This window comes from Asparagus officinalis, chromosome 5 (assembly GCF_001876935.1).
Source record: "Asparagus officinalis chromosome 5, Aspof.V1, whole genome shotgun sequence".
In the NCBI taxonomy this organism is placed as follows: domain Eukaryota; kingdom Viridiplantae; phylum Streptophyta; class Magnoliopsida; order Asparagales; family Asparagaceae; genus Asparagus; species Asparagus officinalis.
Genome location: NC_033798.1, coordinates 34,021,061 through 34,035,283, shown reverse-complemented (window position 1 = coordinate 34,035,283; position 14,223 = coordinate 34,021,061). Strand labels below are relative to the sequence as shown.

Below are 14,223 nucleotides of genomic sequence, written 5' to 3'. Positions count from 1 at the left end.
AGAGTTGAATATCTGGGAGAGAGAGAGAGACAGAGAGGATTGAGATTGGATACCAGCTCAATCATTTTTTTCAAGCGCGTGTTTTCCCCTCTATTCCTCTTGGTAAAAATTTGTAAACGCTGCGTGCAATGAAAATGAAAACATGCCTCGTCATCTGAAATAGTCCCCAGGAATACAGTTTTCCTTCAAGAAAGTGAATGCATATCATCAAAACGATACGATCACCTGCCACGAGCACGCACTTATTTGCATTTTTCACCTGAACAATATGCATCCACTTATTTAAAACTTCCATCAGAAGCAAGGAGATAAAACAACAGTTCTCATGATAATTAAGCGTACTCCGTGCCTGCATGTTCCTCCAACACTGTTTTATTTTATGGTGCGTGCGCACGTGCGTGTGTGTGTGGGGGGTAGGGGGGGTGTTGGAACGTTCCAATAAATCGCCATTATTATCTTTCAAGAGAAGCAGGAATCTCACAGTTGGAAAAACATTTACCTTGATAATGGTAATGGGACAAGAAGAATGCAACTCAAAGGGGGAAATTTAAATATAACATGCCACCAAATTTATTGACCGACAAGTCTTTTTTCTCGCTGGCCCCTCCAGCTCAAAAATTTTAATGGGGCAATGAAACTCCGCATGTAAAATGAGGTTATCGGCTTAAAGTACCTCAACAAGAATAAACCTAAACAGAGAAATCCTCAAGACATTTGATAAAAGGCATCAAGGATAGTAGCCTGTGAATGTGAAACCTCTTCCCGCAATCTCACCAACACAGAACCATGCATATAATTCAATTCCAAACAGAGCAGCAAGGCCAGCGTCTTCAACCTTCAGCTCTTTTCTGTTCTTCCAGATTTGCTTCACTCCGTCCAACTCTTTCCAGAATGCCTCATATCGGCCTGGAATGCTGCAAAGCAAGGAATATTGATCAGTTTATCATAATATAAAATAAATAAATAAATAAAACAATCAGGGGAATACTGTTTCAATAAGAACTCTAATAATGTGATCAACGACAATATGAAAAAGAAAAGTAAAATAAGTTCCCTCGTTCATTAGCGAAGCGCATATGTCTCCTACGAGTAATATAGAAGTTAGAACAAAACTGCAATTATCTTCTATTTACACTAGTCAAAGTTTTAAATATCGGTTATTGGGGATTTATCAGACGGTCAAACTCCATATCGAATAGCGGATATAGGCGATATATCGGGGATAAGTAGTATTTATCAGAGTGACATTACCAAATGGTGATATACATAATATAATATTCTAAAATGTCATCTAACCATACTTAATGAAATATAAACATAACAAAATATAAGTAATTATATTTAGGATCACTAACCAATAGTAGAAGGGTTTAGAGTGCATTGAATAGGTGTCTGTTGCCCAAAATCAAAACTCAAACTAAAGGACTAAAGGACGATAATTTCGATATTTGGGTTGGCTATATCGACCGATAACTCACTCTATCGCCACATTATCGGCAATAAACATCATAAAACGATAACTGACTTAGAATCGAACTTATCATAGCGGAAGGCCCCCAAAACTGATAAATCGCCGATAATATTGGTTTATCAGCCGATATTTAAAACATTGACACCAGCGGATGAAAAGAAACTTCACCAACATTATTGTCATCCTTTGTACACCACCAAGAACTAAAAAGAAATCAGGCAGAATTACAAATAGCAGTCCAAAAGGATTTTGCCAATTCCAGGACTGACATTTCACACATTCAATGGTTTATAGGTGAAGAAAAGAAGAATCCAATTATCTTTGTCTAATATCACCAAAATTTAAGCATGCAAGCTGCTCACTGGATCAAAGTTGAGTGCACTTAGAAATTACTATAAAGTTCTAGTAAACGATAGAAACTTGCAACAAGTATATTTGGCAAGTATCTAATAAAGTGCTCACTTAACAGGAAAAAACAATCAATAACAATAGTTTGACGATGTGCAGTAGGACTAGCTTTTATAACTTTTGTGGTATCCTTCTACACCTTAATTTAGCAAGCTAATTTATCTTATAACATGAACCTGATGATAAAAAGCACAGCTGAGAAACAAATACTGGTCAAAGTTTTGGAGTTTATCAACTAGGTATCAACCTTATGAGGGAGTGTTGAACTTCTGGTCCAGTAAACCATGTTAAGGGGGCTTTGCCTATTCCAAGATGACTGGTCGGTTGATACCTATTCCATGTCTTACATTGCTCATGTAGTTTATACCATGCAACCAAGAGCAATCCTCTAAAGAGCTACCCAAAATAAGATTCAAAAAGAGGGAAAATAGTATAAACTTGTATGCATGGAGTTTCATTCATCTAAAAGGTGAAATTTCATTCATCTACAAGGCACATCTTGACAGCCAAAGGATAATTTGAGATATATTCCTGTATCAGCAATAGCTGTGTAAAAACCAAAAAGCATTCCTCAATTGCAAAAGATAGAATAGAATACTTTGTTGTACAGCAGGCAAAACAAATGACGTAAGTGGTGGCCAAGGTGAATGTAGAAACATCAATACTTAGGTAAATCTCTGAATAGGAATGTGAATTGTAATAAAAGAATCATTAACTTAGACCGTATAAAATCATGCATACCCACTGCCCTTTGTTAGTTGAAAAACAAATCTCCAACAAAGAAAATGGGCTACAAAAGAATACAAATTGCAAAGACTAGTTCATGCTTGCATATAGAAGAGCTGAATGTCTCATCAGAATCCAGTACATATTACATTCCCAAATAAGCCCATACCCAGTAACATGTTATGGGGGAAAAGGTGCAAGTCACTCTTCACTTGGTTTAGCTTGCTACTTGCAGCACGTAAGGCTCCAAAACCAATAGATGACAATGAAACTTTCGACCTAAAGCACTATTCTGCAAATAATAACCATTAAAAACTGCATTGGGCATAATTACATAACAAAAGGACACAAGGGAACTTGGTCTCACCAATGATGAGGGGTACAAGTCATTTTCACTTATCACATTCTCAACTTTAGCAATAAAGAAAATGAGAAAAATGTAACTAAACTAAAATGATGGTGCTTTATTTCCTACTGGCAAGGGAGAAGGAAAAAGAAATTAAATGATTCCAACCACTCATTCTCATCTCAGTCATTGAGAAGCAGATAGGCAACCAAAACATACAAATTGGTCCGAGAATGTTGTGCCCACAATTTGAAATAAAGGGGAATAAATACATGAATGAAGCAGATGAAGAGATCAATACAGGAAAAGGTGAAAGTCAGAAAATTAAAGTGATAGAAGTTAGGGAAACTTTGAAAAGATAGTAAAAAACGTTGAAGAAAAATTCAAACTTCAAAGTGAAAGAGAGACAACTGAAAACATTTCCAAACAAAACAATGTCCTTCAAATAGTCATGCTAGAATATAACATTCTACCCATCTCAAAAACCAACACTCTAGCATCAGCTCAACCACATGCTGAAAACTCAAGTTTAGCACACAATGATCAAGCAGGATACAGCTGTTTATCAAGGTTTTAAATATCAGATATCAGGGAAATATCGGATGACCAAAATTCATATCGGATTGCAGATATCGGGGAAATATTGGGGATATGTGGTAAATATCGGAATGCCATAATGAATGTTTGCATACATAGTATAATGCATTGAAATGTAATCTCAACATATGTAATAAAATTTAAGCATACAAAATATGAATAATATATGTTTAGGATCACTAATCAACCTTCTAAAACAAACAAAAGTGCAAAGCAACGTTGCAACATTCGATCTGCTTTTTTTAGGGCAAAATGTCATTTGATATAATGGGGAAATCTTGATATCTCGCCCAAAAAATCCAAACACGGTATATTATTTTGCAACAAGTTATATAAAAAGATATATTGGTCCACATATCGGCTAATATATCGGCCATATCGGGGATTTATCACTCAAAATAGCCAAAAAGCGGTAAAGGATATTTAAAGACCATATCGGTTGCGGCAAGCCCTGTAAAAGGATATATCGGGGGATATATCGGGCCATGTCGGGGATATTTAAAACAATGCTATTTATGATACACTTCCAGTTAGAACAGTAGGAAAATGATCGGGCCTTACTTTGTTATCAGAAATTAAGGTACAGAGTTGCGTATGAATGCATCTAAAGAGAACCCCAGAAAAAGTACAAGACTCCAGTAATGCCATCAGCTTAGCTTCTTAGAAATGCATCATTCACGAAAATTTCCAAAACTCAGGTCAATGAAAAAAATAAACAAAAAGTATGACTACAAGGGAATGAAACCCACTTCCATGCAGGTTCCTTTTATTTCCCAAGTGTCTGCTTGAATCTTAGCGCACAGGTTCTTCCCATCCTATTCATCCATATGGCTATACAGAAGGTTTTTCTACACCAAATCACAAGCACCTATGTTACAGGGGTGCTTCTAATCTGAAGCCGTACTCGTACCCAACACGTACTCATAGCCAAATTCCTTGGACGCTCTTTGCATATATGCATATATCTATTCCAGCATGTACTCAATTATACAATGTTTTAATTTAAAACACTTATCATACATTTTCTGGACATATATCCGACACTTCACATCCACTTATTGAGACTTATTGGACATGAGTCTGGTTCCGAATTATGATTTGAAGTGTTGTTTGGATGTCTTGTTCAAAAATTAGTGATTTTACAATTTATAATGCACATAATAAAAGAAACATAGAAATGTAGAAAATTTAATTCTCATCCTTTTTCTCGTATAAATTATTAATCCGATATATAATATATTTGTATATATTTATATTGTCGTGTCCCTGTACGCTACCTTTTACAAATTTACTGTGTATTATACCCTTAACCGTGCAACATAGACAAGCACTGACCCCATTTAAGTTTTATGACAACAGAATTATATTGAAGAATTAAAAGAAAAACTTGGTAAATCGTATAAGTTAAGCAGAAGCAATCATTCCAACTTTGTCATTACCTTGGGGGGTCAAAAGATAGGGTTGGAGAGAGAGGAGGGAGGAGAATGGGTGAATCGATGCAAAAAAGCAATTTTGGATCAACAATTGACAAATAAATTTCTGAACATGAATAAGGCATGCAGCGACCAAAAAGAATATGAAAGGAGGACAACCAAATAGAAAATTTTCACTAGAAAAAAAAATCGAGCAATCAATCATTAAGACAATGTTTGGCAATTTTGGATTATAAGCCACCGTGTTTGGTAAATTTAGTGGATTATAAATCATTCCCAATAATAAAAGTGTTTTGCAAATGAGTGGCTTACTATGTTGCATGGATACGGGTGCGGGTGTGGGACACGGCGATATTGTAAAAGTTAGGATAAGGGACACAGTTGTATACATACATATTAAAACTAATAATCTACATGAGAGCAATATTGTTTTTCATTCATATGTTATGAGAGCAAAAATCATCACACTAGTTTTAGTTCCTTTTATCAAGTAGCTTATAAATTTAAAAACCACTCAATTTTGAACTAGATACCCAAACAACATTTTAACATCGAGAATGTCTAAGGAACGCTCGCCTTCGAGTGAGTGTCCTTGAACACTTGCTGAAAAATGAAAGGGGTATTGTTAGGTTTAATACCTAACTAGGGTTAGATTTGGGTGAGATTAGGTGTAGGGGGCACATGGCCCCCTCCTATTAGAGAGTGATAGCAAAACTCACCCAAGGCGAGTGTTGCTAGAAGTCCTATAAAATCATACTTATGATATGTGCTAAAACAAACCTATCCCGAGTCTAATGAGTTGCATAAATTTAATGTGAAGTGTACCGCTATGGGTTTAAGAACCTTAGAATTCTCCTAGATGACGCATATCAAAAACTCAATAAAACCATGCTTCATAGATCATGAAAAAGAACAAATATTCCATTATTCTAATCACAAAAAGAAAGTTGAGAATAAGGGAATTCACACCCTTTAGCGACTAGTTGTTTTATCTTCCCATCAGCTTAAAAATCTTGTTTGGCATAACGTATGGCTAGATAAAAGGGATTATGCTTAATACCTTGACTTTCAACTAGGACCTTTAGAAATCACATCAAAAGGTATTGCAAGGACTTTTCATCATACTTATACAATATGATACACATTCTTTTACCCATATGCAACACAAGTATCCTGCACTCGCTCAAAAAGGAAATAAAGGAGAACTCTGAAACACAAACATGTGTCATACTAAGGAGTAAAAACCAACTTAAGTGATATTTTACAAATTTAGCAACAAATTATCACCGACAGCATAAAGATTATCAGGCATAACTTAATCATTATATGAGGTAAAAGTACTTCACTTGACCACTGTTGATGTTAAGTGATCAAACAGTCAATTATATGGGGATGGATGAGGTTGATGAGTGACCGCTCACTTCTCCGAATATCTGGTTTTGAGTTGAGTGGCTGAAACATGCACAAGTAAAAACTCTTAAGAGGACGTGGACTGGTTCCCCCTGTGGTTCCTCCGACGGTCAAGTTAGTTAGTAAACTTGAGTGGGGGGGAAATGAAGAACTGCGTGAGTTCTTTTGTGCAATGTTATTAGCAGATGTAGCTTAGAATAGTTTAGATCAAAGATTAGATCTTAGAAGATCCCCCTTCATGTTAGAATAACACCTCTATTTATAGTGATGTTGGAATGGTAGAATGGACACTTCGACAGAGCACAGAATAACAGTGAAGAAGTATGGGCTGGCGGCTGCGTCAGCACCTATTTTACACACGTCACTCCGAGAGCGGAGGAGAGATCACCTCAGCATTAAATGAGAAGTGATAGGAGGTATGACGGTGCCGACGTGGTTCGATGAGTCATGAAGACTATCGGGACTGGAGACATGATGGCGTCTGCCAAGCATTAAATGCGACGTCGATGTTGTGTCAGCAGGTGAGACTCGAGGTTGAAGTCGTCTTTTGGCTTAGCCGACAAGTAACGCATTTCGAGTCGACCTTACAAGGCGTCGGATAAATGGTTTAGTGGGCTCGTTGCGAGTTGTCTTTGATGAGAGGGCCGACAAGTTCCGTCATTCGAGTCAACATAAGAGGATGTCGACTTGATGAGTCGGCTAAGTAGGGATCTTTGTTGGTCTTGACCGTCAATTTGATTGGGGCATTGCATGCAGAAGTACACATATTTGTTGCTTAGCAAAGGCTGCACTTTTTGGTTGCTACAACTCCGCTTTTCTTGACAGATTGCGGGTCATTCGATGTGAGTTGGCTAAACCTTGATCTCTGAGATGTCGCTTCGTATTGTGATAATTAATTTAGGCCGTTGGCCGTAATTGAATCTGGCGGTTCAGATTCTGGCAGTTGTGTATTCAGTTGCCTATATATAGGGCTGGAGTTATGAAGGTGGCGGTTATTGTCTTTTGAAATTCCGTTTAGAGAATTCAAGATCTTTTCCGTCCATCTCTTCCGGCGATCAACTTCTTTCTAAGATGGCGTCAGATCCTGTGGACCGACGAGCTCTTCTGGCAGAGATCCATTCCAAGGTGACTCTGGCACAGAAAAGAGCGCTTCATGAGAGATTTGATATCCCCAAGAGTACGAACTAATGGCCCTGACGAGGTCGAAGGTAATCTATGATCATGGACCGGACCGAGATCCACTCTACCTGAGGCATTTAGAGTGTAGCCTGAGGCTGCCCCTACACCCATTCCTCAAGCATGTTTTCACGATGCTAGGGGTATCGCCAGCCCAAATGAAATTGAACGTCATCGCAATCCTGGAGGGTTCATAGTGATCTGTTATTGGTTGGCGATAAAGTCATCCTTGCGGGTCTTGGGCCGGTTGGTGACTGTGAATGTGAACTAGAATGAGCCTCATTTCTATTTTTAAATGGTGGGGAAGTTCAGCCTCATCACCGACCTTCTGGACTCGCACAAAAATTGAAAGGAAAAGTTCGTCTGGATCGTGGGAGACGATATGAAGTTCGGCTGCTCGAGCTAGCCCGAAATAAGGAGGGGGGGCACTCATGGAGGGTGACTCACTCGACGTCGATAGGGATGCACTTGACCAGATCAAGGCGTACGCTGGCTCTCGTCGAGTCGATCATCTACTTGACAACTCGATCTTGCGGGTTGCCAACGTGTCCGTCGTACCTCCTTCTGCCAAGGACCATGAGAGGACTTCAACCCAAACAGCGAAAGCGATGATGGTTCCAACCGCTCCTTTGGCCGACCCCAGGAAGGGTCATCTACTAGGCCCGATGAGGTACTCCCTCATCCTATTCCATTCTTCTCCGATCTCGACAACACGGTGAAGAAAGGGATATTCCAACCCTGCGGGAGACGTCACCTCCTCGATCGGCTCTTTCCCCCAACAAGTCGACTCGCTACGGCAGACAAGAGTGCGAACGATCCTCCCTCATCAGCAAGAGCTCTAGCCTCGGCTCCCTCTTCTTTGAGGGAGCCTCGACTGGCTCTTCCGGGGCCGACTCAGCCATGTGATGACGTCGTCTCTAGCCATCTCGGTCGCCGCCCGACGTTCTTGCTCTTCCCTCTGGGGGCTCCTCCGTATGTGGAACGAGAGTGGCACGGATGCTCCGCCTCAATCGTTTCGACCTCTATTTAAGGAAAGTCACGATGTCTTATGGTGTTTTTAGTCACCAAAGTACGGCCATTTGGTAGCAATGGATAAATGTCCGCCAAGGATCTCGATATAGCCGACCCGTTGAGCCGACATCTGCTCATGTCGACTCGAATGGCGATACTAGTTGATCCTCTAGTCGAAGACAACTCGCAACGAGCTCACTCAACTAGTTAGTCAACGCCTCACGAGGTCGACTCGAAAGGCGCTACTTCTAGACGAAGCTATATGACGACTTTAACCTCGAGCCTCTCCCACTAACAGCACGTCGGCGTCACATTTAATATTTGATAGGCGCATCATACCTCTAGCCCAAATAGTTTTCATGACTCATCAGACCACATCAGCACCGCTATGCCTCCGATCACTTCTCGTTTAATACTGAAGTGATCTCTCCTCCACTCGACGACCGGCACGTGTAAAGTATGTGCTGACGCAACCGCTAGCCCATACTTCTTCATCGTCATCCTGCACTCGGTCGAAGTGATTATTCTACCATTCCATCACCACTATAAATAGAGATACAATTCTTAACAAAAAAGAACTTTTTGACTATGAAATATCTGCTAATTATACTGTACTTACCCACAAGAACTCTGACAGTTCTTTATTTCCCCACTAAAGATCATCAGCTGATTTGATCATCGGAGGTATAACAGGGGAACCAAGCCCCGTCCTCTCACAAGTTTCTACTTTGTGTAGGTTGAAAGCTGCTCTACTCAAGACCAGATATTCAGAGAAGTGAGCGACCCCTCATCAACCTCATCCATCCTCATACAATTGACTGTTTGATCACTTAAGATCAACAACCACCATTTTATACTTCAACCTCAAAGGAACAAATTTTATCATGATTATAATATTTATTAACTAGCAAAAGGAAATGACAGTAATATGTAGGTTCAAGATCAAATCACAACAAAATTTTCACCCATAAGTAAGAATATTGAATATATATACCTTGCGAGGCGAGTGTAGAACAGTTGCTTTGATAGCTCCTGGCACTTCTCGACAGTGGCCGGCTCCACGATGTGCTGCTTGTTGTTCTCCAGCAGCTGCTTGTAGTAAGCTGACCCGTGCTTCGCCACAAATTGAGAGGCTTGGCTCGCCTTCGATTGCAGCTGATGCAATTTCGATGCCATCTAAATCAATCATCAAAAAGCCAAAAGGATTCAAGAAAATCTGGAGAGAATCCCGCAATCAAACCCTAATTTTAGCAGAGGGGAAGTAAAACCCTAGATCCCACTACACGATTCAAGACAAATTAACAATGAAATCAAGAAAAATAATCAGGAAATGAATTGAAGTGCATTTTGACAAGAGATCACCTGTCTTGCGATTGAATTAAATCGAGAGTCGAACCTTGGATTGAGATGAATCGAGGACAGAGAGAGTGGTCTTGGTGTTTTAACAAAGAGGGCTTGCCTTGGGGCCGCTTCACTTTTTATCCCGTGTTAATTTCAGAAAATCGTCCCCTGACCTTTGCATGGTGTTGCAGATAACCCCCGAACTATTTTAATTTAAAGAAAACCCATAAACTTTGGGAGTGTTGGACATAACCTTTTTAATGGTCTGTTTGGATGGAGGGTAGAGATGGAGAATGGAAGGAAAATTTTATTTTAACCTTGTTTGGGAGTTTTATTTTAGAGAGTAGAGGAGAGGAATGGAGGGAAAATTTGGCCCAAATTCTTACACCCCAAATTAGGGTGTAATGGAGAAGTAGAGAAGGAAAGGGAATTTTTCCTCTTCCTTCCCCTTCCTTCCATTCCCGAATGGTGTGTTTGGATTTCAATGGGGTTAAGGGAAGTTAAGGAAAACTAGGTGAGAGAATGGAAGGGAAGGGAGTTTCCTTCCCCTTGGTTACACCCCAATTTGAGGGGTAACAAATTTTATACTATTAGAGGGTGAACCAAGGGAAACTAGGGTGAATAACTTCACCTCCTAAATGTTCCCAAACAAGGTGAATGGTTCCCCTAACTTCCCTTCACTCTTTTTCCCCTCAATCCAAACAAGCCCTAAGTAAACTCCCAAACACACCATTAAACTTTTTTAATCCAGCAACGGCCCTGAATTTTGGGGTATCTTACAAAAACACTCCTGCCCTTTAAACTTTTCTCAAAGAACTCTCTATCTGCAAAAAAATAATAGAAGAATTACATGAGAGAGAGAAAACATCAATCGTCCCTTTCTTTGGGTGGGCGAGATTCATTCCCTATAATTAAAAAAATGACTAAATTGAAAACTTTTCTCTATAGAAAATTTTAATTATTTCTCAATTACAAGTATCATGATCTAGTAACAAATGTTTAAAGTTCAAGAGTGTACTGAGACACCCAAAAGCTCAAGGGGTTTAAGTCCAATAAAAAAAAGATTAGAAAAGTTATCTCAATTTCCGTGGGACTTTTTTATTTCAAATAGTAAAAAAGCATATCTGCATCATACCTAAAGTTTTAAGGAGTTTTCTTAAATTAGCTTTTCTGTTTTTAGTGGATGCTTTTAAAAGTATACATTTTCTTTTTAACTAGCCCATAATCGAGCTAAAGATCGTGAGAGTCATATTAGGACCTCCTAAACCATTTGAATCATCCATAGTGGCTTCCATCTAAGGATGTTTTTAAAAGTAGGTTCTTTTTTTTAACATGTGATCATTGCTGTATATGTTGATGACCTTAATATGATTGGAACTCCTAAAGAGCTCCAAAAGGCGATTGAATATTTGAAGAAAGAATTTGAGATCAAAGATTTTGGTAAAACTAAATGAGCTCCAAAAGGCGATTGAATATTTGAAGAAAGAATTTGAGATCAAAGATTTTGGTAAAACTAAATTTTACCTTGGTTTATAAATTAAGCATTTAGAAAATAGGATTTTTGTTCACCAAACTGCTTATACCCAGAAGGTATTAAAACAGTTCTACATGGATAAAGCACATCCATTAACTACCCCAATGGTTGTCAGGTCACTTGATCCTGCTAAGGATCCTTTTAGATCAAAAGAGGAAGATGAAGAAATTCTTGGTCCTGAAGTACCATATCTCAGTGCAATAGGTACACTAATGTATCTTGCTAACTGTACAAGACCAGATATATCATTTTTTGTGAATTTATTAGCAAGATTTAGTTCATCTCCTACAAAACGACATTGGAACGGTATAAAGCATATTTTTTGCTATCTCCAAGGAACAATTGATCTTGATTTATTTTATTCTTATAATTCTCGACCTGAATTGCTTGGATATGCTGATGCTGGGTATTTATCTGACCCGCATAAAGCAAAGTCTCAAACTGGTTATTTATTTACATGTGGTAACACCGCTATTTCATAGCGATCTACGAAACAATCAATTGTTTCCACTTCTTCGAATCATGCTGAAATAATTACAATTCACGAGGCCAGTCGAGAATGTATTTGGCTAAGATCAATGATCCACTATATCCTGAAGAATAGTGAATTGTCTCCTGAAAATAAAAATCCTCCGACTATTTTGTTTGAAGATAATGCAACTTGTATAGCTCAATTAAAAAGAGGATATATTAAAGGAGATAGAATGAAACACATTTCACCAAAATTCTTCTTTACACATGATTTGCAAAAGAATGGTGAAATCATTGTGCAACAAATTCGATCGAGTGATAATCTGGCAGATTTATTCACCAAGGCATTTACGACTGCAATTTTTAAGAAATTGGTAAAAAAATATTGGAATGCGTCGGTTGAAAGATCTTAAATGATATTTGTATCAGGGGGAGAAACTAATACACAAGAATAGTGTACTCTTTTTCCTTCACTAGGATTTTTTTCCCAGTAGGTTTTTTCCTAGTAAGGTTTTAACGAGGCATATTCTTTGTGTAATGTTGGACATCTAAGGGGGAGTGTTATGAAATAATATAGATGTCCATTTAGTTTCCCAAGAAGTTGATATTCTCCTAGTACATTAATCTTCTTCCTAGAACAACACAATGCATGTTCTTGAAAGACTAAGTTCATGAATGAGTAATTAATATGATTTATGTATCATCATCTTAGTTTGTATATAAATAGAGGTATTCCTACCTCACTTTGTGATAGCAATGAAGAACAAATGAAATAAAATTTCTCTCTACTTCTCATCTACCTTTTTTTCTCTACTTCATTAGTTTTATAACACAAACTAGCATTTACTCTTCTTCATATTGGCTTGAGGAATTCGTAATTTGCATTAGAGGTAGAGGTGAAAACAACTAAATATTAACAAATAGTTCATTATTACTCGATTAACTACTCAGTTATTCTTGACTCAGTAGTTCATTTAACATCGTTAGTTTTTGGTTCATAAATGAATAGCATTTAAGTCAACTTGTGCCCCTACCCTAAAACAAAAAAATGCTGAGCCTCTAATTCCATAAAGCGAATGTGACAAACCCCTCAATACTATAAGTCAACTTGTGCCCCCACCCCAAAAGGAAAAAAAATACATTTTAGCGCCTCCAGCAGCAATGAAGTATGCTAATGACATACTATAATTTGCCTAAATCCCTAAAATGCCTTCCCCCTTCTCACTGATCACACCCTTCATGCCCTTCGCAAACTTTAACCACGTCTTGTGCTCCAACGTCGGTGCCTAGCTCATCCTTCATGCAACCACCTCTTATTGAGCTAGCTGCCACCTGGTACCCTTGGGCTGCTACGAAGCCTGGTGAGATTGCGACCCCATTGACTCTTCGGGCTATGAATTCAAACTCATCACCAATAACGATAGGGGTTTTGTGATGTGACGACGATGAAGTTGGTGAAATAAACGAATGATAATCCCAAAACCCAACACAAAGCCCCTAGCCTCAGGATCAGCCCTCACAATCTTTGCAAACGCCTCTCTAATCCTCACACAATCAAACCTCGCAATATTATGCCCAGCCCAAAAACTCCATGCACGTGCTACCCATTTGATAAGATTCTCAAACCAAAACCAAAACCCAAACCTAAGACAAAATCGAACACACTAACCAAAACCCACAATTTAGCATATTGAACACTTGATCTGTGACATTTTTGAAGTATGGAGCGTTCTTTATCGTTTTCGTTATGATTCAGTTATATTAAATTGAGGCTGATGAAACTGAGTTTGTGTTGGTTAGGTATACGAGAGTTGAGTAGCTCTCAATCTCAATGAGGCAATGAGAGCAGGGGAGGATGGCTTCGAACTTAATGAGGGAGTAGTGTTGGTCTTGAGAGTGGAGACCCAAACCTAGAATCAAAATCAGCAATCGCATGAAAATTCAAGACAGGCCATGAGTGTGGTCTGCGCCATACCAGGGTGTGGCAGAATCTGCCGTGTCTATCATGGGTGTGGTCTGCGCCACACCAGGGTGTGGCAGAGTCTGCCCTGTCTGCCATAGGTGTGGTCTGCGTCACACCAGGGTATGGCAGACTCGTTTTAGAATCCTAATCTGTTTAGGATTGTGTTTTGTTATAAATAGAAACACGTCCCTTTAGGGTTTAAGAGAGAAAAAGAGCACGAAAAAGAGGGTTTTGAGGGCTCTTTGAAATTAGAAATCTTAGAGAGAGAGAGAGAGAGGCCAATTACAAGCATTGTAATCTTCTTCAAGTAATCAAAGAATTATGTAGTGTGACTCC

The 14,223-nt window shown here is 38.8% G+C and overlaps 1 protein-coding gene across 2 annotated transcripts; it reads right to left on the bottom strand.

The window, feature by feature from the left end:
- LOC109843400 lies at positions 484-10,078 on the bottom strand. Of its 2 annotated transcripts, none has more exons than XM_020412336.1 (3): positions 9,975-10,078; positions 9,573-9,754; positions 484-914 (listed from the first exon to the last, which is right to left on the bottom strand). In XM_020412336.1, the coding sequence occupies exons 2-3, from the start codon at positions 9,752-9,754 to the stop codon at positions 728-730; spliced, it is 369 nt and encodes a 122-aa protein (XP_020267925.1). In that variant the 5' UTR covers positions 9,975-10,078; the 3' UTR covers positions 484-727. The 2 variants fall into 2 exon arrangements, with proteins under 2 accessions (XP_020267925.1, XP_020267924.1); XM_020412335.1 differs by having other exon boundaries at positions 9,941-10,050.

What these genes read in the sequence shown, in the direction of transcription:
- LOC109843400 (XM_020412336.1), bottom strand. Translation starts at nt 9,754, where the DNA reads ATGGCATCGAAATTGCATCAGCTGCAATCGAAGGCGAGCCAAGCCTCT. An exon ending in TTCTACACTCGCCTCGCAAG is followed by an intron (nt 915 to 9,572) that starts GTATATATATTC and finishes CTTGCTTTGCAG; the next exon opens with CATTCCAGGCCGATATGAGG.